The following is a 25,595-nucleotide window of genomic DNA, read 5'->3' on the forward strand; positions in this document are numbered from 1 at the left end:
TTAAAAGAAAACAAAATGATTTTGGTTCCTCCTGATGAGAACTTTTAGGATTTACTCTCTTAGCAACTTTCATATGTATACTATACAGAACCTAAAACCTGGGTATGTGCCCTGACTGGCAAGCAAACTTGCCAACTTTTTGTGTACAGGATGATGTTCCAAATTACTGAGCTACCCAGCCAGGGCATGACTTATTTATCTTATAACTAGAAGTTTGCTCCTTTGACCACCTTCTTCCATTTCCCCCATCCCCAGCCCTCGCTTGTAATCACTACAAATCTGCTCTCTTTTTCTGAGTTTGATGTTGTACATATTTTTTTATTTGGGAGTATTTTTTAGATTCCACATATAATACAGTATTTTGTCCTTTTCTGTCTAACTTATTTCAGTTAACAGAATACCCTCAAGGCAGCGTACTTTGTTTACAATAGAGTTAAAGTCAAATGTGCACTTTCAAATAAGAATGCCTATCCAGCCACAGCAATGAAATCAGTTAATATAACTTTTTAGGTCCCCAGTGACTGGGCAGGACTGTGGAAAATTCTACCTGATCCTCACACCATTGACTCCCTTGCCAGAAAAGGGTCAGGCAGCAGCCTCCCAGCTAGATCTTTCCGAGTAATTACAGTTTTACCCAGGAGTATTTAGCTTTCCTTTCCGAATAAACTCCTATCAATTTGGAGGGTGGGCATGGAAACAGAATATGTAGGAATGTGGCTGTGCTCTTGAAAATAAACTTTAAAATGTATAATCTCAGACAAAGAGCACCTGTGACTGAGCTTAAAAGGTGTTTGGGGCAGATGGGGGAATCCAGATATATCCACAGGCCATTGACAAAGTCTGTTGGGGTGATTGGCCCTTGCACCTTTTGCTCATGGATGGCTCAGTTGGCATCTGATCTTAGCTCTGAGGAGTGAACCCAACCACATCTCTCACTTTTAGATGAAATCTCGCTTTAAAACAAGGGGCTGAGTGACTGGAAAATGGCCCCAAGCTGCAAAGCCCAGTGGGAACCTGCATTCATAGTATCTTAAGTCAAATTTCCTGAAGAAATTATGAAGAGTGACCTTGCTGAATGTGAGGGAACCCCTTTGAAATCAGAAAAGGTGCTGGCAATGGTTGTGAAACAGAAGAACTGCTTGGGTAATCCAGGCGGGTAGGCCACACTCTCCCTCACGAGGCAGGCTTGCCGCAGCTCCCTTCTATCTGCTGCCTCCAAACTCCTCCCTCAAAGGAAAAGCAGCTCAGTGCCTTGGGAGAATAAAGGCTGCACATCAGTTTCTTATCCTAGAAGAAAGGCCAGGCAGACAAGATTTGGCTGTGCTAGGTGTTCAAGCTCTTCCATGCCGCTTTCTCATCAAGAACTTGCTTCTTGCAGCCACAGAGCCCTAAAGCAGACCATGGGCAAACAGGCTGAGCAGGTGCAGCCAGCTTGGCTCAGTGGTTGAGCATAGATCTATAAACCAGGAGATCACAGTTCGATTCCTGGTCAGGGCACATGCCCAGGTTGCAGGCTCATTCCCTGGTGTTGATTGTGCAGGAGGCAGATGATCAATGATTCTCTCTCATCATTGGTGTCTCTATCCCTCTCTCCCTTTCCCTTCCTCTCTGAAATCAATAAAAATATACTTTAAAGAATAATCAGGCCGAACAGGCAGGATGATTTTGCCATTAACTCCAGGCACAAGCAGCACCTTTTGGTCTTTCCTTGATAATGTGGCCTTAGCTGTATAGCAGCAAGACACCAACAACCTTTTTGTCTGAAGTTCATTTAAATAAAGGGCAGATCCAATTAAACCAACTAGAGCTTCACATATCTAGGATGTCAAATAACCTATTTGATTATTTTTATTTTCGTACATGACTAGGTTTTGTCTTTTTAATTTTTGAGAGAGGAAGAAGAGAGAGAGAGAGAAACATTGATGCAAGAGAGAAACACTAACCAGTTGCCTCTGACATGTGCCCCAACTAGGGATCGAACCTGCCACCTTTTGGTGCACAGGATGACACTGAACCAGCTGAGCCATACCAGCAATTACATGACTGTTTTAGCTGATAGGGTGTGTATGCGTGGCATTGTGTATACCCTCAAGTTCAGGTCTATCTGATAAAATAAGGTCCAGCTCCTTTTCCCAAACCTACCGAAAACTAGTCTAGGTTTTAAAATTTGAGCAACTATGTAAGATGAGTTCCTGAAACGTAGTGTATTAACACTGAATCACTATATCCTTTTGCATAATGGTTGTGGGATGAGGTAGTAGAGCCAGACTCCACCATTGTATCCAGGCTATATCCTGTTCACTTTGGGTAAAAAGAATATAATTGTTTAACATTATAAAAGTGCTTAAATATTTTGTAATTTGCAGCTTGAAAAGAAAACAGTAATGGGTTTCCAAGTGCATGCCTTTACTTTTAATGAAGTGTTTATTTTTCATGGTTCTATTGGCAATAAAAGAACAGCTCCACATCAAAAGCCTTCAGGGAAGCAGTTTTCATTTGGAGGACAGTGATATTGCCAATAATTCTGATGGTGTGTGTGTGTGTGTGTGTGTGTGTGTGTGTGTGTGTGTGTTTTAAGTAAACTCACTAGACTGTATTTCTAGATATAGGTTATTGCCTATTATTCCAGGTAATTTTTTTCTCCCATTCATATAAGCAAACTATAACATGTGCTATACTCTAAAAAGCTAAAAAAAAAAAATGTTAAGTGACACTGAGATCAGGGGGCTCCATAATGTTCTAATGAACATGCTTCCATTATCTTCTGTGCTTGTTCATTTTGTTGGAAGAATGATTCATTCATTTCCAACTTGGCAACTTAAACGGCAGCAAATAAAATTTTCCTATCACAATGCAGTCAGTTTATTGGCATTCTCAGGGTTTGGGCCCTCGTTTGTGCCTCTGTTTCCTTTGCCAACAGCACCCTCTGCTGGGTTCTGTCATCTATCACATCTAATGGGATCAACCCAAATTGCAAAAGGGAAGCTGCCCTGCAACATTAAACACAGTGGGCCATGATTCATAAATCAGTTTTCCACCCTGGTGATTCATTACCAGATATATTTTTTCTGTAAAACAGCACAGTTCAAGGAAGTCATCAAAAATTCAGAAGCTGCAAAAATAACTTTCTTTGATTAATTATCTCTCTGACCTTTTTCTTCTTATTGAACAAGGTTAATAATACTTGTTACCACTCAGAGTTAAACTGCCAAGTGATTTTTATTTTGTAAAGGCCTGTTATCACTGCCAAGAGGCTTCAAAGTTGGCATTGGTTCCATTCCTCAGGTATGACCCCGAGGGACATCTGACCAATGCAACATTTCCCACTGGAGAAGTCAGCAGCTTCCACAGTGACCTGGAGAAGCTGACAAAAGTGGAGCTGGATACTTCCAACCGTGAAAATGTCCTCATGTCAACTAACTTGACAGCAACCACTACCATCTATATTTTAAAACAAGGTAAGACTATTTTTCACTTCGCCTGGCTGTAATAGCACCTATCTTAACTTCTACCCTTCTAATATATAGAATTCGCTTCTGTCTAAGAAGATGGCATTGTCTCCCTATTTTTCAGCTCTGGGAGCTGAAACTCAGACAAAAGCACCCCTTTCACAGATTCACATAGCAGCCTTGAGCCACATCTCTGTGGGAGTCATGAGTTTACATCTTTGCCAAATCTTCTCTTCCCCCAAGTCATTTCACAGCACCCAGCAGTACATAAAGCTCTTTCAGACACGGAAGGGGTTATAGTAAAGAAATGTAGTCTGTGTCACATCTGATATTAACATTCAAGATCCATGCTGACATGGGGGAATAAAAGGGATGAATTAGAATACACACAGAGCCAACACCGGTTTGGCTCAGTGGATAGAACATCAGTCTACAGACTGAAGGGTCCCAGGTTCAATTCTGGTCCAGGGCATGTACATTGGTTGCTGGCACATCACCAGTAGGGGGTGTGCGGGAGGCAGCTGGTCAATGTTTCTCTCTCATCGATATTTCTAGCTCTCTATCCCTCTCCCTTCCTCTCTGTAAAAAATCAATAAAATATATTTTTAAAAAACAAAAAATAGAATACACACTGAGCAAGAATATAAGAGAAATGGGAGAATTAAAAGCTCATTCTGTTCAAAGGAAGGGAGGGGAGAAGGAAAGGAAGGAGGTTGGACTTGGAAGGAATGTGTTGGAAGCTAAAGGGGAAATGGATACACAAACAATTTCTCTCTGTCCAGTCATTAAGGACTGATTTGGTGGTTAGGCCAAACACAGAACTGTTCAACGTTCAGATACACTCAAAAGGGATTGGTGGCAACCTTTGTCAGTGTTGTTTTGTCAGGTACAGCAACTGTGCAGGTGTCCCCAGGCAATAAGGATGCTAAGTTGAACTTGATACTCTTCTCATGCTAGCTCCCAGCATATCAAACTGCAGAGGCCGATCTATCAAGTCAGAAAGGGAGTTTGTGAGGGAATTCTTTAAAAATGAGACCGGAAAAAAATAAAAACAGCCTGCAGTATTAGGCAGGAGTCTTTTATCCAAGGAACAAACTACCCCAGCTGTGAAAATAACAAGACCCAAATGGACAGAGGGCACATCTGCCTGTCAGAGTGGTTGTCTAGCCCAGAAGGCAGTTGGGTCCACAGTGTCCCACCTGCTCATCCCTTCCCAGACTTGCCTCCTAAAGCTAAGCTTGTCTCTCCTCTGCTTCCTATGCTTCCCGCTTCCCTTTCCTCTCCCTCTCCCGCCCCCTCCTTTGTTCCTCTGCCTACAGAAAATACTCAAAGTACATATCGGGTGAGTCCAGATGGCTCTCTACGAGTCACCTTTGCCAGCGGGATGGAGATCAGCCTCAGCTCAGAGCCTCACATCCTGGCTGGGGCAGTCAACCCCACTCTGGGCAAATGCAACATCTCACTGCCCGGAGAGCACAATGCAAACCTCATCGAGTGGCGGCAGCGGAAGGAGCAAAACAAAGGCAACATTTCAGCTTTTGAAAGGAGACTGAGGGTAAGTCTTGACCTTATACAAGATATAGAACTTTCTCTTTATGTTTGAAAACTGCAGAGCCTTCCTAATCTGAAGTCCTGTTTTCTCCAAAACCCATGTAGGTGACTGACTTATATGAAGTACTGATTCAAGAGGGGGTGCTAATGGCTGATAATGGTTTGGGATTCTTAAATTAACATTCTAATAGGAGCTTTCCTTGTCATTAGCCAGCTAAAGTGCTTTAATAGTAGCAATTTCAGGCACCAAGAAAGACTGGGTGGAGAAATGTGTTTCATCAGGTGGCTCTCCAGAATCCCTCACAGCATGCCCTAGAGATTGTTATCAGCCCATCAGGTTGACCCAGTTCCAATTTTTGTGGGGTTTATACTTTATTTGGAAAGATCAGGCAGGTACACACAGAGATACAAGGCGACATTTGGACAAAGTCAAGATAAAAGAGAAAGTCAGTGAAGAATACCACTGCCATGAATACAGACATATGAAGAGCCAAAGGGGTAAAGGGCTAATACTGAGATTGGGTGAGTTATGCTCAGAGAGAGCTGCCTGGGGAAAATGAAAGATTTGGGAGTTTTTGAGTCCTTACCAAGCACAGTTCACCACTGTTAACCAGAGCTCTCTCAGTCCCAATTGCCTTTCTGCAGAGCATAACGCCTACAAACAACACAGAACTGTCTGCCTGTCCCTTCTGAAATACCAATGTTAGGATGATGTGACCAACTTTCCAAATATAGTAACATTCAATATCAGCCCCAAAGCAACTGCCAGCCTAAGGGAAATAATCACTCACTATTGAGGCCAGGCCTGCCTTGAGCACCTGTGTCATGCACGGGACAACTGGATTGCTTGCATTTTCTTCACTCACAGTAAAAATCACTCAGAGAGAAAATGTGGTAACCTTAAACTGTGGAAATGCAACAATAAACAACCACCCAATTCCAGTGAGAAGCAGTCAAACTAGTCACATTGCTTGCTAGGGACAAGATAATTTATGACCGTGCTCGCTTTCCAATTCCATTGGTAACACCAAGACACAGACTTCAAAGGTGTTTTTTGAAACAGCGCTAAAGTTGTCTACATGCACAAGTCAATTTGTATGTTCTTATTCTATTGACTGGTCTCTAGCAGAATAGTTAGTGGATATGCCACTTACTTGAGAAGTGAAACCAATCCAAATAGTCAGATTCCTCTGTGTGAATAGCAGTGAGGGTTTCTATTAGGGTTCTAGAAATGGCATTCCCCTGGATGAAGTTAGATGACCTGGCCTTGCTACTCAATTTTACGAGTGACTTAAGAAATGCCTTTATTTTTTTCACCTGTGAAATGAAGAAAAAAGAATTATCTACATATGGCTTATCAACCTCGTGGATTCAAAAATAGAAAATAATATTGAATAAGTGATCTCTTAGTGCCTCAATAAAACATTGTGAACAAAATCATACACTATATGACTGGCATTTTCTATTCTTTAGGGTAGTCCATCCTATACTGTGGGATTTTCTGTGTTCTAAGATAACCGACCCTATTTTTGCCCCTCCATGTGTATAGATGTAATTTGCACACCATATTCCCAAATTGTTCTTAATGTTGAGAACTAATGGTTATAAAACATTTGGGAGCCTTTTACTGTTTTTTGTTTTTGTTTTTGGTTTTTTGGTTTTTTTTGGAGCCTTTTACTGTTAGGAATAGAATGAAGTGTTATTTAGTTAATACCATTTATAGATGACATGTGGTAGAGTTGAATGGATTTGTGGAATGGCTTATAAGGGCAACAAATTCAGGGCCTTCTCCTCTACATGATCTCTGGGGTACTTCCTGGTCCTAGTACTGGAGACCCTTATTGGCTAGGTCAGTGTTTCCCAACCTTCTCTCATGATGAGAATCACCTGGTGGAGTTGTTAAAACACAGATTCCTGAATCCCAACTAAGAAGTGCTAAACTAGAATTTTTGAGAACATATAGGTAAAATTGCATACCTAACTTAGTGCTCTGTATATAAAATCTGTCTTAGAGCACAAGTTAAGTATACAATTTTACCTATATGTTCCCAAAAATTCTAGTTTAGCACTTCTTAGTTGGGATCCGGGAATCTGTGTTTTAACAACTCCACCAGGTGATTCTCATCATGAGAGAAGGTTGGGAAACACTGGGCTAGGTGGTATTACTGTGCATGCCCCTAGAAATCTAACAATAACAATCATTAACTTATAGTTAGTGCCTTAGAGTTACAAAATGCATTCAGAACCAGGATTTTTTTTTATCACCACAATCATCAATTGTTGTTATTCCCAATTTATAGATACAGAGACTAAGGCCCAGAGAGGTTAAGTGATTTGCCCAAAGTCAATCAGCTATTAAGGATCAGAGTCAGCACTAAAATGAAGGACTTCGTGTAGCACAACTGTCTTTCCACTATATCATGCTGTGCTGCCATGCTCCTTAAAATAATTCATTGACAAATCATTGCCCCATTCAGTGGCGCCATCTTGGCAGGGCCTGGGGCTTTGTTTCAATGTTGACAAAAAGACTCTAATGATCTGCTCTAATGTACTGGCAAGTTTGGGTGATGCAGGACAACTGGCTAGCCTCCAGGCAATGTGTGAAGGTGGCAAGAGGATGACAAAAGCTATTTAACTGATTCATTTGTACCTACTCTTCCCATCATCTGCTGTTTTTGTTTATACCATTGCCTTAGTTTCTCTAGAATAAGCATACCCGATTTAGTGGAATAAATATGTCCCCAAAAGGTAGGTGTCGATCCAGTTTTGACAGAGCAGATTATCTTTCCTTACTGACTTTATTATTTCAGAGAGGGTGCCCCTTTACTTCTGGTGTCCCTTTCAAGGGACAAGCCAATGACACTTGAGATGTAACTTTCTCTCTTCTGGGCCAAATATGCAGTGACCCATTGTAAGCATACGCGGAAAACATAAGCCTTTCTGATGCCATCAAGTTCCCCGAGACCTTGGACTGAACCATTTCTTTCTCCTGGTGAAGCTGCCATTGTACCGTGAGGCCATGCTGGGGTACCAGAGCTCTTGAAACAAAATACCAGATTCACATGTTCACACAACATAGAAACCCCAGCTGTATTGGGACAAATGAAGGTTCTCTGAAAAACCACAGAAAGGTGTGATTGTAATTTGCAAATGTGCTTGGACAACAGGTTATAAACCACTAATTATTCAGGCACAAAATGACAGGTTCATTGAAAGGCTCACTTGGTAAGATGATGAACATCAAATGTTCCAGAAAACTACTTATCACATCCACCCCAGACCTTCTAGCTGGAAAGAAAAACATCAGAAAAGGATAGTCCTCTCTAAGAGTTGCTTTTCTCCAGTGATTGGTGGTTATGTTTTTTATACAAAGTCAGGGTCCCCTTCAAAGGTAAAGGAGTCAAACTGCTGGGAAATGTGATATCCTGCTCAGCCTGAGCAGGCAAGGGATTTGTTACCTCTGGGACATCCTGTGCCAGCTCCATTAAATGAAGTAAATCACATTAATATCCTGAAATTTCATTTATTTTAAAAATCCATTTTCTCCAACCTGAGTTGTATTTGAATCATCTTCCTTGCAAAGTACTTTTACATCCAGTTCATACATCTCCTCATCTGCTGCATCAATCTGTCCCCATAAATACATTTCCCTGGACAATAGGGAAATTAGAATACAGGTAACAGTAGAGGCAGTTGTAAAAGAATTGGACATTCACCAAAAGCAAACTGGTTTAGGAACTTTATCCAGATTGTACCTTGCCATGTCCGTGGATAATAGGCCATTATATGAGACATCCCAGCATTGGATCCCAGAGCTCTTTACAAGATTTTGCAAACTGAGATGTGAGGTTACAGCAAAACTCCAGAACTGCAGTCTCCTTTATGTATTATACTTGGCACCTGTTGCAGGAATATTCCTGCAAGATTTCTGACGGGCTTCCCTCCCACAACCCCCACCTCTCCCACCCCCCCACCTCTCCCCCTGCGGCAGGCAGGGTGAGGTGGGTGGGATGGGTGGGGCACGCCAACTCGCACCCCGCCCCAACCTACCCCGCATGTGCTGCCAGTGCTTTCCCTCCAGCAGCCACAGCCACCTTACTTTCTACTTTCCCTCCCTTTTCCTTCTATGCTGTCTTCAGTCTTCACTCCTCCCTCCTTCCGTGTATGCAAATTAACTTGCCATCTTTGTTTGGTTAATTTGCATAATTAACCAATTTGCTCTGATTGGCTGGTGGGCATGGCTTGTGGGCGTGTCTTGTGTAGCTGAGTGATGGTTAATTTGCATATTACTCTATTATTATGTTAGACTAGAGGCCTGGTGCATGAAATTTGTGCACTGGGGGGGTTGCACTCAGCCCGGTTTGCACCTTCTCGAAGTCCGGGACCCCTCAGAGGATTTATGCCTAAGCTGTCAGTCAGCCATTCCTTTCACAGTTCAGGGCTCTCACAGTCCAAGACCCCTCATTCCCTACCACTTTCCTGCAGCGGAGGCAGGAGAGGCTCAGACCACCACCACTGTGCTCACCAGCCATGAGCCTGGCTTCTGGCTGAGCGGGCGCTCCCCCTGTGGGAGCACATTGACCACCAGGGATCAGCTCCTGTGTTGAGGGTCTGCCCCCTGGTGGTCAGTGCACATCGTAGTGACCAGTCATTTTGCCGTTCGTATATTTTGCATATTATGGTTTTATTAAATAGGATATTTTTCAGGAGACATAGCACTTCAAAACAAAGTCATAAAAATAACTAATATGATTATGTGTTTACAAGCAAAATGAAGCAAAGACCAATCTAAAATCCTGACAATTTTTTTTCTGCTCACAGATAACTGAGACTGGAGTAAATTGGCTTTTCAATGCAACATGTGAATGTTCATACCTGATCTGAGCTCTGGAAGGGGAAAGAAGCCCAGTTGAAACACAGGGTCTCAGGCTGACAGATGGGGGGAATTTGGGAGGCAGCCAAGAGGATCCCAGCACCTCCCTCCATTCTCAGAAAACATCTTTGCTATATCAGGGCACTTCCGCTCCACTTTCAGAGATTTCCCTGTGTCTGCTGTTTCTTAAATAGTCAGCCAAAAATAATCCTTGTGCCAAAGGGATTATTTTGGGGTGGAAAGTTCTGCTCCCCTTCAAAAGAATGAGTAAGATTTTGAGTAAGGATGGGTATGCTCATAATTTGCACCATTTTCCCCATCTATAAAATGAGGGGTATGGGCTATGCAATCTCTATTACCAGTAGTATCATCATCATTAATTACAGCAACTAATATTCACTGAGGTCTTACTATGTGTATTATGTTGGAGAGGGGGGAGAATTCTTCACTCTACCCTTCTTAAGTCCTTATGTCTGTACCAATAATAAAATTGACACAAAACCAGATTAGCAGAAAGAAAATTAAATAGGCCAAAAACAGACAAATATCAGCAGTTGTCTATAGATCAACCTAATATATCTTTATCCTACTAATTGAATGAATCTCAAATTGGAAGGGCTGAAAGGACTTTTTCTTAAGCAATAAAACACAATCTCCTGAGAAAAAGCAAGCAAAGGCTCAGAGGGAAGGCAAAGGACACTTTCCTTTGGAGTTTCACCCTGTACCAACATTTCACAGGCACTTTGATTCCTGCTGGCAACACAATTCATGATCCCTAGGGCATCTTCTTCCCTTTTTCCTTTCTGGTCTAAGTATGAATGAAAAGCAAGCCCTTCTCCTTACTTCTCCTTAGCAAAGCTGAAAAACGTAAAGAAAATCAAGGGATATTTTAAGCATAGATACTTCTATTTTAAAAAATGATCAAGTCTAGCTTTTTTGCCCCAGTGTACAGCTTTTTAATTGCCAAATTCAAAGGTCTTGTCCAATTTGCAACCTCTCCAAGGAGACCTGTTTTAGCTGGGGGCTATTCCCAAATTTCAACCCTTTCTTTGCCCCTATTTTCCAGGTCAAGGATTGATGTAAGAGTAAGAGTAGAAATAAGGATGAATAAGGATGGATGGCCCACATTTAGGTCAGGGGCTATTCTTGCCTTTCAGACAAACAAGTGCTTGTATGAATGTGGAGCATTCTCAGCCTTATTCATGACCCCAACAGTCAGAGGCAAGCAGCCTAGTTCTGATTCATGCAATAGAAGCTGGAGGCACATAGTACTCAGGAATAGGGTGGGATAACTCCCCTGGAAAAGCCTTCTCCTTCCCAGCCTTCTTACATGAGAATTTGTGGGGCAGAGGGCAAGGAGAATGATTCTGTGGCATGTTCAATTCCTTCATCCCTTTCAGCTAGTCGTCAAATTTTACATTACCTTCCAAACCTGACTTTGAAACTAGTGTTTCAGAAACATCTGAATATCAGGGTGCATTCTCCGGAAATAGAAGTATGGTTGTAGAAGTCTTAATAGGCCAAGTGAGGACATCAGGTAGAGTTTGGTTCTGCCTGCTTTGTAGTAGTTTTTGAACAGTGATCCTTGCTTGTGTAGCTGCAATAACTTTATTTAGAAATGTGTTCTTCAGTTGTAAACTTTATCTGTCAGATAAATAAAACCACAAATTTAGTGGAACTGGAAATCACTTGTTACTTTGGCTCTTTAACTATCATTATAACATGAATTGTAACTGTTACAACTGTCTCTGAGAGTACATGGATATTTTACAGCTATTGTAAATGAACGGTATTACAGTTGGAGATATGTGGCTATAAAACCACAGGAAAGGTAGTTGAAGAAAGAACACCTCGTCTCATATAGGTTTCCAAGGCCTGCATATTAAAAGAAAGAAAACACGTGCTTCTATATCACCTTAAACGTGGCACAGTGTGTTACTATATATTTATGCCCCGTGACTCTATGCACTTGGCTACAGATAGTTTAAAGAGTCATGATTCCCAATCACTAGTCTTCTGGATAGAATTCATGACATGGAATATTTACAAGGTTCTATTTTTGCAGAAGTTCAAAATTAAGGACAAATATCATTAGCACCAGCTGGTTGATGAAGAAAGTAAAACCAGGAGGTTTTAAAAGTGCCACATCCCAATAGAAAAATGGACAAAAGTCAAGAGCAGACAATTCATAGAAGACATACATGTGGCAAATAGATATTAAATGGGTTCAACCTCACTAGTATTTATTTGTATCACTGTATTTTTATCAAATAAATACAAATTAAACTACAGTAGCATACCATTTTCCCACTCACATTGAGAAAATTTTGCTAACAATGATAATACTTGATGTTGGTAAGGATGGTATGAGATAGATCCTCCACTACTACTTAATGATATCATAAATTTGCACAACTATTGTGCACTATAAAGTAATATCTCAAATTGCATCAAGAGTCTTTAATATGTTCTTTTCATTTGATCCAGTAATTTCGGTTGTGTACTAAGGACATATTTACTTACAAAAATGTTCAACAAAATATGAGATATAAAAGGAAAATGGAAGAAAATCTCTGATTTCCAACAATAGGAGAAAGGGTAAATAGATGCTTATTGTGCAGGAGGATATTATGCAACTATTAAAATCCACATTTTAAGAATATTTAATAACACAAGAGATGCTCAAGATAAAACATTAGCTGAAAAAGTAGGATATAAAACTTTAAATATAATCCCAGTTGTCTTCTTTAAATGTATGGACACAGATTATGCAAAGAAAAGTAGGATAAATTGAATGAAATGCAGCAAACTATTAGCAGTGATTTGCATTAGGTGGAAAAATAAGTAATTATTTCCTTTGTATATTTCCATTTGTATATTTCCTAAACTTTGTATAGTTTTCCATTTTTCTGCAATGAAAAAAAACTATTACTTTTATAATCTGTGGTGGGGGTGGAGTATTGAGGAGGTATTTTTAAAGGCAAACTATACAAGATTACTGAGCAAGGAAAGACCAGAATCTTAAATGAGAATGTTGGCTTTATAGTCACACAGGCCACTAAGTTAAAAACTCTTTCTGGATCTCATTTTTTTTGTGGAATATAAAACACAAAACAAAAAACAGAACTCACAAAAACAGAGAACAGATGGCAGTTGCTGGAGTCAGGAGGGTCAGGGATGGGCAAATGGATGAAGAGGGTTAAAAGGTACAAAATTCTGGTTATAAAATATGCAAGTCCTGAAGATGTAATGTACATCATGGTGACTATAGTTAACAATTCCGTATTGTGTATTTAAAAGTTGCTAAGAGAACAGATCTTAAAAAATCATCACCAAAAAAAAGGTTAATCAGACATTATTATGATCATTTTGCAATGTATACAAACATTTAATCATTATGTTATACACCTAAAGCTAATATAATGTTATATATCAACTAGGAGCCCAGTGCAAGAATTCGTGTACTTTGAAAGGACTGTAGACCACGAGGCTGCAGTGGGCACAAGGGCAGATCTTGGCCCATCCTCCACATCCATACCCAGCCCCCCCACCATGGTCCGGTCCACTGTCTGCTGGCAGCCCCACTACCACCGCTGTCACTCCCACATGCTGACAGTGCCGGCCCCAATGGTACCTGCTGAAGGCGTGGAGCAATTGGGGCCAGTGCCTGCAGCAGGTGCAAGAGGTGGCTGCCACCCTGATAGCCCCTCAGGAGCAGGAGTAGGTAGAGAAACCCCGACGGGTTATCAGGGCCAGCAGCTGCTACTTGTACCTGCTAACAGCACTGAGCATTGGGTGGGGGTGAGGCCTGCACCAGCAGCAGGTATGAGCACTAAGTGAGACCCAGTGCGCTGGAGCAAAGAATTTTCAGTAACCACCAGAGGCTCTCCCTGCTGACAGCAACTGGTGTCCTGCCTTGGTCTGGCACCCCTGCTCACCTACTCCACCATCCTGTCACAGCTGATGCCCACCATGTTCCACACTCTGCTGCCTGCTGCTGACACCTGCCATGTTCCACATGCACCCCCTGGTGGTCAGCACACATCATAGTGACTGGTTGTTTGGTTGTTCAGTTGTTCCACCATTTGGTATATTTGCATATTAGGGTTTTATTATATATGATTATATCTCAATTTTAAGATTAAAAAAATGTTAAATTCTTTCTGAACTGGGATTTTGAAATTGGACTCTTGAGACCTCTCAAGGTTTTATGTTTGGGTTTTAGCGGCCCCTTGAGATTTTATTACAAATGATCATGTATGTGCTTATGTGCATTTTTCTGGGGACATGGTGCATGGCTTTCAGATATTTAACCATAAAAAATGAACATAAAGTTTAGTTAAATAGCTAGTGAGTCCACTTAGTTCAACTATAGATGATATAGTCAAACCTTAATGTTGGTTTTTCCCCCCAACTCAATAACCTGATATTTAACATTTTGTTTGAGATTGTGTTGACAATTCCTATAGCTATAAACCTAGTACACCAAGCTACAATCACCTTGGAATCTGACACATGGGCCCATTCAAAAGCCCAACTAAAATTAGAAAAGTAATCATTATATTCTAAAAATAACAATTCCTAATGCTATTTTTACACTTCACCAGGTACCTATATATGTAATCTCATTTTATTCTTAGCACAACTCTGTGGTATGAAGTGGCTCTATCACTCCTATTTCACAAATAAGGAAATGATAGAAGACATGACTGGCGCACAGTCAAACAAGTATTGTAGTTCAATATCTCCTGACCTCCAGGCCACTGCTATTTATACTTCGAAGTCTCTTCTTTCTTATTCTTACCTTGGTTCCTTGCCTTGGACTTCCTCCACCTGCATTAGAAATCTGTCCCTTGAAAGCTGAGCAAAGGGTACATGGTGACTTCGTACCATTTTTGCAACTTTGTGAGTCCTACTCTTTCAAAATAAGTTGTAACAACAACAAAAAAACTCAATAAAACTAAAACTGAACTAAACTGAAATAAATAAAATAAATTTTAAAAGCCCTCCCCGTGGTTTTCCACCTGCCCTTCCTTCAAAGCTCTGCTCTTCCACAGAGCCTTCTTCAGCTCTGTTGTGATCAGCCAGCTATAGCAGAAGTTACTAGTGGGACTGTCAAACATTGACACTATGAACTGAAGAGTAGAAAAAATCAGGTCAGTTGTCCAGTTGCTTTGAAAACCCAGTAAAAGTTGCCACTTCATTAATTTTTAAACTTTTTCATTAACTCAGTTAGTTGTTAGGTCATCTTTTGTGGACACAGCTGAATTTCCTAGGAGTCAGGCACCCCTGAATGCTGACTTCATGGAATCCATCTGAGATCCCTTGCACCAGGCTTTCTCTAGTACAACTATTTCTCAGGACAACTTCATGGTTTTGAGGTACACAGAAGGAATGCTAGCATGCAGTCAAGCAAGCCGAGAACCAGAACCAAGCCAAAAACTATTTCTAGACTTGGTATCAAAACTAAATTCTATTTTTTACTTCCTTTAGTGGTGCCACCTGTGCAAATACTAGGGGACCTACCAACACATTTACCTGGTGGCCATCATGAAAATATTGCTGCTTAAGGTTCCATCACTAGGGGGCAACCTAAATGTCCCTATGATAGAAGTAATATACCTCTAAACCCAAATGAACAAGGAAGCCTAAGAAGGGAATCTATATAAATTACAGGGACCAATATATCTTTTTGTTCTGATTTCTAATCACATAAATAATTCATCCTTGTATGTTCTAGCCACATTACTGGTAAAGAGGGAGAAGTAAGTTCCAATCCTGAGTAGGCATCTGACTCACGTAAGATTGCATAATTATTAAAAATTGTGTCAGTAATTTTGAGGCTTAAAATGGGGCGGGGGGACCAACAAGCTTCTATCGAGGATCTAGCTCATGCCAAGAGTTAAGATATAGCCCACTCCTCCAGGATTGTATGGTCTGATGGGAGAATAAAGATCAGTGTCATCTGAGAAAAGTGAAAGTCATTCAGATTCAAAGTCCAGAGACACTCCATTGTTGGAGAATCAGAAAAAACTTGTGGTTGTGTGTGTGCTAGATAAGGGGAACCAAGACAGAGCTTCAAATTAATTTTGTACCTCTTTTTTTGTAGGCCCATAACAGAAACCTACTGTCCATAGATTTTGATCATATAACACGCACAGGGAAGATCTATGATGACCATCGGAAATTCACCCTTCGAATTCTTTATGACCAAACTGGACGACCTGTTCTGTGGTCTCCTGTAAGCAGATATAATGAAGTGAACATCACATATTCACCTTCAGGACTGGTGACGTTTATTCAAAGGGGGATGTGGAATGAAAAAATGGAATATGACCAGAGTGGAAAAATAATTTCAAGAACTTGGGCTGATGGGAAAATTTGGAGCTATACCTACTTAGAAAAGGTAAATAAGTATATGGGGAAAATAAACTAGTTCTGAGATCTGACTGAGAATATCAAAAGTGGTCCTAATTACCCACCTTGGTAAGGACTGGCAAGAGAAAAATCTTTGTTTTGGGTGTTCTGTCCCACAAAAAAAGTGTGTGTGTGTGTGTGTGTGTGTGTGTGTGTGTGTGTGTTCTATAAAAATAAGCTGTTTTGCAACTGAGAACTTTCCCTAACCCCACACTCTGCCACATACTTCAAATTGAAGTCAGCGTAATGGCTTAGCTTTCTCCTCATTTGAGCATATTCAGTCATGCCGTTGAAAATGTATCTTTATTATTATGAAAGCCCATAGTGAGGAAAATAGGTAGAAAATTATAAAATTGTGTGTTAATGTATCTTAGCTCTGGAAAAGAACCTCTTACACAGAGGACGAAGAATTCTAATTGTGTTAGGATAGTCAGTGACACTTTAGTAGTATATATTTGAGGACTAATTTTCACAAGTAATCCACTGTCAGAGGGAATGGTGGCAGTAGGGCTCATTGGTTATAGTCCTTTGTGTACAGCGAGTCTCGAGTAGCATCCATGATAGGAGCTCATAGCCTCTGTTTGGTAGGAACAGACAAGGACTTTAATCCTGTCACCAAAACCATTTGTCAAACATCAGCCCTCACACAGCAAAATATCTTCTAGCCAGATCAGGAGCAGAGTACAATAACAGAAATTGATCTCTATCTGCCATCTCAATTTCTAATATCCTAAGATAGTGTCTCTTGTTTCCTCAATCTATCCATTCAACTGAATTTATCAGTCTTGAATTAATTTCTGAGAAAATTGAAAAATGTTTTCCCTTGACCAGACAAGGGTAATGAGCACAAGGTGACCCCTAGAAGTTCTTTAAAAAGTTATAGGAATTCATAGCTCACAAGGCAAAATTTTGCTTTTGCACCCAACGACACCAAGCCTTTTTGATATACCCCCAGGGTTTCAAACAAAAGTGTGCCAGTGGTTCTATGTCATTATAATAAATGATTCTACTATTTCCCAGAGTCAGTCACTGGGGGATTTGCCAAGTTGGAAATGCCTAGGAGATAAAGCTGGCCCCACTTGGGATGCAGGATAAAGAAGGGGGTTTTCTGCTGTATCCCCCATCCTTTTCTGCTGAAGAAATCTATTATATCTTTATTCTCTACACTGGGAACATCTGAATCTTATAGAGTGGGGCTTTCCTCTTTTGAATTTCGATAACAAGAATGACTGGCAAAATTATATGACTGATGTCCACAAAGGGCTGAACCTCTTACAAAATTGACTGAATCCAAATATTTGGTGGTATGTTTACATAAGCAAAACATATAATGATGACCTTCATACAAAAAAAAAGATGCCACTGTTATGGAATACAGGCTGTATTATTTTTTTCAGAAGTGAGGATGGGTTTGCATTGCTTCTTCCTACATGTGGGTGGTGCAATAGCTAGCTCTCTTTAGGGAAACTACATGGGTTTGAACTCATAACCCCAACCTCATTAGCACTGTAGTCTGGCTATTGTGCTAATTGCCTATGGACAGTTGCATATGGCTCTCAGAAGACTTTCCTTTCAGGCTATCTATACAATAACAAAAGAGCCTATTGAACACTTACATTTCAGCCCTGCATGCAGTATTAGCCTCTGAAACAATTTTATTGTTTCTTTTTTCTGAATTAGCTGATTATTTCATCAAACTTACTTGAGTGAAGAATCATGTGAAGCAAACTTCACATAAATTCTCTTTGCAGAAACTTAGTTGGCAATAATTCTTTCAAAACAAAACAAAGAAAATTATGTGAAACTATCAGTGTCTGCAGTGGACAGAAATAAGATCTTATTGACATGAAATAATGTATCAAGAAAAGCCCGGGTGACTTCCAAAGACTAGTTTCTTGACAAGAGAGACAAATGAAATCACTTGTGCCTTTTAGTTTATTTTTGTCCCTTTCTTGATTTCTAACTTGTTCTCTAATTAAATCATTATGCAAAACTCAGAACCTACAAAACACATGGTTCTTTACTTTCTAAAAATTATTTACCATGGCATTGATCTTAACAGTGTTATTGACAGTGATAACTAATTCACCGAATAGATGTGATGATTAAATGAAATAACAATATAATGCACCTAGCACATCTTGTCATTCAAAAAAATATTGCTTTCTACTTGACTAGTGCATTATAGTATTTATTTTAAGACTGAGAACTTAAATGCTAGCACTTAGTGCTACTTGAAGGTAAATTAACACTGGAAAGAGTGGAAGGAAGAGAGGGAGGAAATTAAAACATCTTTGAAATTGTGATTCTAGGGGAAAAAAGGAGAAAGAATATTGAATTTATAAAATTTTATTTACATGTAACTTTTTCAATTATGTAATGGGGTTCTGTGTCTTCCTATGCTCATTTCAGTCCTCTCTTGAACATGGCCTTTGCTTGCACATTTTTTCACTATATCTGGAGCAGAGCAAGGACAAAGAGGCTGGCTTTTGTAGTATATTTTAAAGTACAAATTCTCAAACTTTAAAATGTGTATTTCTTTTTATACCTCAAAGTACCTCTGGTATTACCTCTGTAAATTTGGTTGCCATCCCTATACCATGATATATTTTAAAAGCAACAGCAGATATTTCACCTTAAGGTGCAGAAATTTTCTAAAAATTCTTTGACTTCCTCTAGAATAGGTGAAAGTTATATGGATCATTTTTATGCACAATGGTTTGTAGCCATTAGGAGAAAAATAATTATTTGGGTAATAGCTGAAGTTGCTTAAATAATCTCTTCTCTATTAAAAAATCAATTATTGTTTCTTAAATTTTCTCTGTGTGATCATTAATTTTCTATCTTGATTTATGAGACTCCTCTGAGTTAATTATATTTAGAATACTTGTGGAGCTAAAATTTTATATTAGAGTAAATGTAAATCTTTCAGCTTCCTGAAATCATTCTTAAGAACTTCATTTTTAAGATGCATTTAAATATATTTTATAATAATTTAATAAGATGCTTTAGTCTAATACATTTACACAAAATTGCCTTTTTGGGGTTGAAAATTTCAAAGGCAGCCTGGAGGGACAGATGCAGCCTGAGGCTTGAGCTTTCAGGTGGCCCCACACTGCCATCTGGTGGTTATTTGAATTTCTACCATTTCATTTCTATTGTTCAAAGAAGTACACAGGCATGATTGTTCCTTTCCTCTTCTTTACAATAATCTCCTTAGGACCTCACAATCAATTTTACAAAATAAAAAAGTCTTCCACTCTATTTTTTGGACTAATAATAAATGGCCTTTTATCCTGTAGCAGCACTGTGGGCGTTGGATGGACCCCTAAGCATTGTTTTTTGAACAAACATGATAATGCCCACCCAAAGTGCAAAAGCAGCCAAGTGAGAGCTAAATGGTATTCTGACAACACAATGGTTACATTCATGAGATTTCTAATCACGTCATCCACATTCTTGCCATTGACAGGGAGCTTTAAAATGGACTAGGGAGTTTTAGAGACAGCACAGCATCAGCATCACCTAGAGCAGGGTCAGGCAGTGGTTGACTGCAGTGTGGATATGAGCACAGTGGCGATGTGCAATCAATGTTTGGCAAGGTTGATACAGCTATTGGGAAAGGCATGGCCCCAGCAGGCTGGTATTAGATAATATGTGGAAGCCATATGGTGATTGTCTCTGGCCTGCATCACAGATGGCAGATGTTACTTGTATATGGCCAGTTGACAGAAGAGAGTGCAATGAGTTGGAAAATCTGACTTTTAGCATATAGGTCATTAAAGATGTTTCCCGCCAATTTGCCCCAGGTTCTGCTTGATCAAGGAGGAAGTTCTCCCTTTGTGTCCTCATGTCCACGTAGGAGTGCAGAGGGATTTTCAGAGCTGCAGGTTGTCCATTTGTGATGAGGTGACAGGGTTTCCACCTGCAGCTCTGTATCCCCTGGTGGAGTACTTGATGGAAAAGAAAGGATGAGTGCCGAAACCGGTTTGGCTCAGTGGTAGAGCGTCGGTCTGCGGACTGAAAGGTCCCAGGTTCGATTCCGGTCAGGGGCATGTATGTTGGTTGCGGGCACATCCCCGGTAGGGGGTGTGCAAGAGGCACCTGGTCAATGTTTCTCTCTCATCGATGTTTCTAGCTCTCTAGCTCTCTCCCTTCCTCTCTGTAAAAAATCAAAAAATATATTTTAGGAAAAAAAAAAGGATAAGTGACTGAGCAAATAAATGCTGACTTGGACTTCACAGTATTGACATGTGATTCAAAATCAATAATTCTCAGAAGGTCAGGGAGGATATGTAGTTTCAAAGACTTAGATGTACATTAGTGTGTTGGTATAATTCATATAAATATATATATGTGTAATTTGTATTTAGAAGATGAAAAGTGACCTGTGTTTTCATAACAGAAGCTTAAGAAAGTAAACCTTAACTAAGTCTTTTTGCTTGATAAGGGAATTCTCAAGAAGGGAGAGGTAAAGCTTCCTTGGGGAGTTACATCAGAATTCCCCAGAGTGAGCAATTTTTCTTTTTCTTAAAAGATGAGATTTAAATACTTTTCAATTAGTAATGGGGTTGATGTCTCCCTAAAACAGTGCTCTTTTTATGTTTAGATTCAAGATTAAAATAAGATAAGCCATTATCATTGAAATACCTAATAGAAGCAAAGTATTACATATTCCTCAACAAATAACTATTTCTGAAATACAGATCAGGTTAGGGAGAGAGAGCCCATATAATCAGAGGATTGTCCACTTTAATGGCATGTTCCCCTAATACAGTTTAAAGCATGAATTGCAAAGCAATAATAATAATATTTTATGCAACTTTTCACAAAGACATCTAGTACATGAAGTCAATCGACATGTTTTGGTGACTATAACTTAATGTGCAGCAAACCCTGCCCTCCATTTACCTGCCTCAAATTAATCTCCAAATTGAAACTATGGTAACTTTTCTAGAATAAGAACTTGAGTGTTTCTCCCAGCTGTGCGAATGTCCTGATTTTCAGCTTGCTTCCAGTGGTTCCCTGTAGCCAACATGTTTAAGTGCAAACTCCTTAGCATGGTTTAACAAGCTCAATTCTAGACCCAGGCTACCTAACTGCCCTCATCTCTTGCCATTCACCACCACTTCTGCCCCAGCATACCCATGCTCTGACAATACAAAATTCCTCTCATTCTCTGAAAAAGCCATGTTTTCTTTTTTATCCATACCCGCACAATACTGTGCCCTCTGTCAAGAATACTCTCTTTCTCTACTCCACTCCACCCACCTCTCTGCCTTCACCTAGTCAACCTTTAGGTCTCAAGGCAGATATCTGTTTCTCCAGGAAACCTTCCCTGACCTCTTAAGTCTGGATTAATTGCTCTTCCTCTGCCTTCCAAAAGCACCCTGTACTTCCCCTGTCATAACACATTTCACACTATATTGTAATAGCTTGGTTACTTGTCTCTCTCCATTAAACTGTAAGTTCTATGAGATAGACATTATTATTGACCGCTACTATATCAATTGGGGCCCACCACAATGTCTGGCACATCGTGAGTGCTTGGTAAATTTGTGTTGAATGTCTGGATATGTATTTCCTTTCATCTCTTCCACTCAGTGGTACATATTATGCTACTTTGCCTTTGTCTCATTTCAGTCCGTGATGCTTCTCTTACATAGCCAGCGGCGTTACATCTTTGAGTATGACCAATCGGATTGTCTGCTCTCAGTCACCATGCCTAGTATGGTGCGCCACAGCTTACAAACCATGCTTTCAGTGGGCTACTACCGGAATATCTATACCCCACCGGACAGTAGCACTTATTTTATCCAAGACTATAGTCGAGATGGCCGACTGCTACAGACCCTGCATGTGGGGACAGGGCGCAGAGTTTTATACAAGTATACCAAGCAAGCAAGGCTATCTGAGATTCTCTATGACACCACTCAAGTCACATTAACATATGAAGAGTCTTCTGGAGTGATTAAGACAATACACCTGATGCACGATGGCTTCATTTGCACAATCAGATACAGGCAAACAGGTTTGTTGTGAAAGGATGGTGATGTGTATACCACATCATATTTTTAATGAGATTGTTGCTGTCCACAGTATGAGATAGAAGCAATAACCTATAGACATTGAATCCAACAAACTGTCATTTTACCTATCCAAGTGTCTTCTATTAACAATTCAAAATACATGCTGCATGAAGCTGATTCCTTAAAAACATGCAATGTATTTCTTTTTTCTCTCGTTTCTCAAGAAAGCTGAGATCTAAGTACCTAATCTAACTGTACCTGCTTCTTACTCACTACCAAATCTTCCCAAAGATGCAGTTGCAAGATATGAGTCTCACTGAAGCTAGTTCATGCCCTGTATAACCTCTGTCTCAGCTGATGGCAAATTATCTTCAGAAGTCAGAATTTTGTATTATATTTCAACCTTGGGGTTTCTAAAATGCCCAAATCCAGTTCCTTGAATACTGGACTTTGTCAAAACCTGACCATCTGATTTTTTAACCCAGGTTAAATGAATTGAAAGTATTTTTGTCAGTGATTATAAATAGAAAGCATGTTTATACTATCAGTTTCCTTATCTCAACCAGTGAATGGGTTATTGCTTCTATAGTTCCTCTAATTCAGTTATTCTATAATATACAGTATTTTAATTTTTTTTCAAATCTGATGACCACACTATGAGAATATATACTCTGAAATGATATACCCAGACATTAGATATCAGAAGTTAATCTCATGATTTTATTTTGAAAATAAAAGCATTAACACTAAAGAAAATAACACTAGACCTTTCTGATTGCTAAACATTAAACACCTAGCTTTGTTCTCATTATATTGATTTTTGATTCCTCCAGGACCTCTTATTGGACGCCAGATTTTCCGATTCAGTGAAGAAGGTCTTGTGAATGCTCGGTTTGACTACAGCTACAACAACTTCCGCGTCACCAGCATGCAAGCCGTGATAAATGAAACCCCTTTGCCCATAGACCTGTACCGATATGTTGATGTCTCTGGTAGAACAGAGCAGTTTGGAAAATTTAGTGTGATCAATTATGACTTAAATCAGGTCATAACTACTACAGTGATGAAGCACACCAAGATCTTCAGTGCCAATGGTCAAGTTATTGAAGTCCAATATGAAATCCTAAAGGCAATTGCCTACTGGATGACTATTCAATATGATAATATGGGCCGTATGGTAATATGTGATATAAGAGTGGGAGTAGATGCCAATATAACAAGATATTTCTATGAATACGATGCTGATGGGCAACTTCAAACTGTTTCTGTAAATGATAAAACCCAGTGGCGTTATAGTTATGATCTGAATGGCAACATCAACCTTTTAAGCCATGGGAATAGTGCTCGTCTTACTCCTCTCCGATATGACCTCCGGGATCGCATCACCAGGCTAGGAGAAATTCAGTATAAAATGGATGAAGATGGCTTTCTGAGGCAGAGGGGAAATGATATCTTTGAATATAATTCTAATGGTCTGCTGCAGAAAGCCTACAATAAGGCTTCTGGCTGGAGTGTGCAGTATTACTATGACGGGCTTGGGCGACGTGTTGCCAGTAAGTCCAGCCTAGGACAGCACCTCCAGTTCTTCTATGCAGACCTTGCCAACCCCATAAGAGTTACACATTTGTACAACCACACGAGCTCAGAGATTACATCCCTGTATTATGATCTCCAAGGTCACCTTATTGCCATGGAACTAAGCAGTGGTGAAGAATATTATGTAGCTTGTGATAATACAGGCACCCCGCTGGCTGTGTTCAGCAGTCGAGGTCAGGTGATAAAAGAGATATTGTACACGCCCTATGGAGATATCTATCATGACACTTACCCTGACTTTCAGGTCATCATTGGTTTTCATGGAGGACTCTATGATTTCCTTACTAAATTAGTGCACCTGGGGCAAAGGGATTATGATGTTGTTGCTGGTAGATGGACGACGCCTAATCATCACATATGGAAACAGTTGAACCTCCTTCCTAAACCATTCAACCTCTACTCCTTTGAAAATAACTACCCAGTTGGCAAAATTCAAGATGTTGCAAAGTATACCACAGGTATTTAAGCAGTGTAAAACTTTACAATAAAGTAAAGTGATAACTCAGTGGTGTTTATCACATAATCTCAATGCCTTTGTAAACATGCTTCCTCTTCCTGCCAGTTAGCCCACAAGTTATTGTGAAGTCACTCTCTTCCTTAGACTTCTAGAGTGAGAAAAACTGTTCATAACCACGATGCTTTTGCATTGAAGTATATCTTTTCTTCCCTTGTAAGCTGTTTGTAGTTTTCATGCTTAAAAACTTATACAAGTAATTTTATAAAAGAAAAATTCAGGATATGTTGCATCAAATAAATCTAACATCACAATCTATGTGGCCTTAATACCACTACCATGTTAATAATTTCAGTACATGCCCTAGCTGGTTTGGCTCAGTGGATAGAGCATTGACCTGTGGACTGAAGGGTCCCAAGTTCAATTCTGGCCAAGGGCATATGCCTGTTCGTGGGTTCAATCCCCAGGTGGAGGCGTGCAGGAGACAGCTGATCAATGATTCTCTCATTATTTATGTTTCTATCTCTCTATCCCTCTTCCTTCCTCTCTGAAATCAATAAAAATATTTTTTTAAATAATTTAAGTACAAAAAAAAAAAGGACCTCGCCATGTAGCTCAGTTGGTTAGAGCATCTTCCCGATACACCAAGTTTAGGGCATGATTCCCATTCAGGGCATATATGAGAATCAATCAGTGGATGCATAAATAAACAGAACAACAAATCTCTCTCTCTCTCTCTCTCTCTCTCTCTCTCTCTCTCTCTCTCTCTCTCTGAAAAAGAAGAAATACATTTTTAAAAATAAAAACAAGAATTTCAATGCAGTAAAATGAGCCTATCTGTGATTATCCATGAATCAAAATGTTTCCCAGTATAGGATCATATGTTTTAGAGTGGGTGATATAAGGGGGAGTTTTATTCCTAACTTCCCATTGACTAAACATATTGAAGGCAGGAGAGGCATCTTTAAAATTTCCCACAAAGGTAGTCAAGTAAGGGCTTTAATTTTTTTTCCCTTTAATTTTGTCTCGCAGACATTGGCAGTTGGTTGGAGCTATTTGGTTTCCAGTTACACAATGTATTACCTGGATTTCCCAAACCAGAGTTAGAAAATTTGGAATTAACTTATGAGCTTCTACAGCTTCAGACTAAAACTCAAGAGTGGGATCCTGGAAAGGTTAGTATGTTTTTTGCCATCTGTGCTTAGCTGAAAAAGTAAAATAAAATA

The 25,595-nt window shown here is 39.8% G+C and overlaps 1 protein-coding gene across 1 annotated transcript in view; it reads left to right on the forward strand.

Annotated features, from left to right (window-relative positions):
* The window catches only part of TENM1 (teneurin transmembrane protein 1), a 938,436-nt gene that overhangs the window by 906,879 nt on the left and 5,962 nt on the right, over positions 1–25,595 (forward strand). The window contains exons 29-34 of the mRNA XM_036443384.2: positions 3,286–3,458; positions 4,769–5,004; positions 15,983–16,279; positions 21,934–22,321; positions 23,153–24,373; positions 25,402–25,544. Of these exons, the coding sequence (XP_036299277.1) occupies positions 3,286–3,458; positions 4,769–5,004; positions 15,983–16,279; positions 21,934–22,321; positions 23,153–24,373; positions 25,402–25,544 (2,458 nt within the window). The remainder of the gene's footprint in view (positions 1–3,285; positions 3,459–4,768; positions 5,005–15,982; positions 16,280–21,933; positions 22,322–23,152; positions 24,374–25,401; positions 25,545–25,595) is intronic.

The sequence above is a fragment of the Pipistrellus kuhlii genome, unplaced genomic scaffold (genome assembly GCF_014108245.1).
Source record: "Pipistrellus kuhlii isolate mPipKuh1 unplaced genomic scaffold, mPipKuh1.p scaffold_m20_p_19, whole genome shotgun sequence".
Classification (NCBI taxonomy): domain Eukaryota; kingdom Metazoa; phylum Chordata; class Mammalia; order Chiroptera; family Vespertilionidae; genus Pipistrellus; species Pipistrellus kuhlii.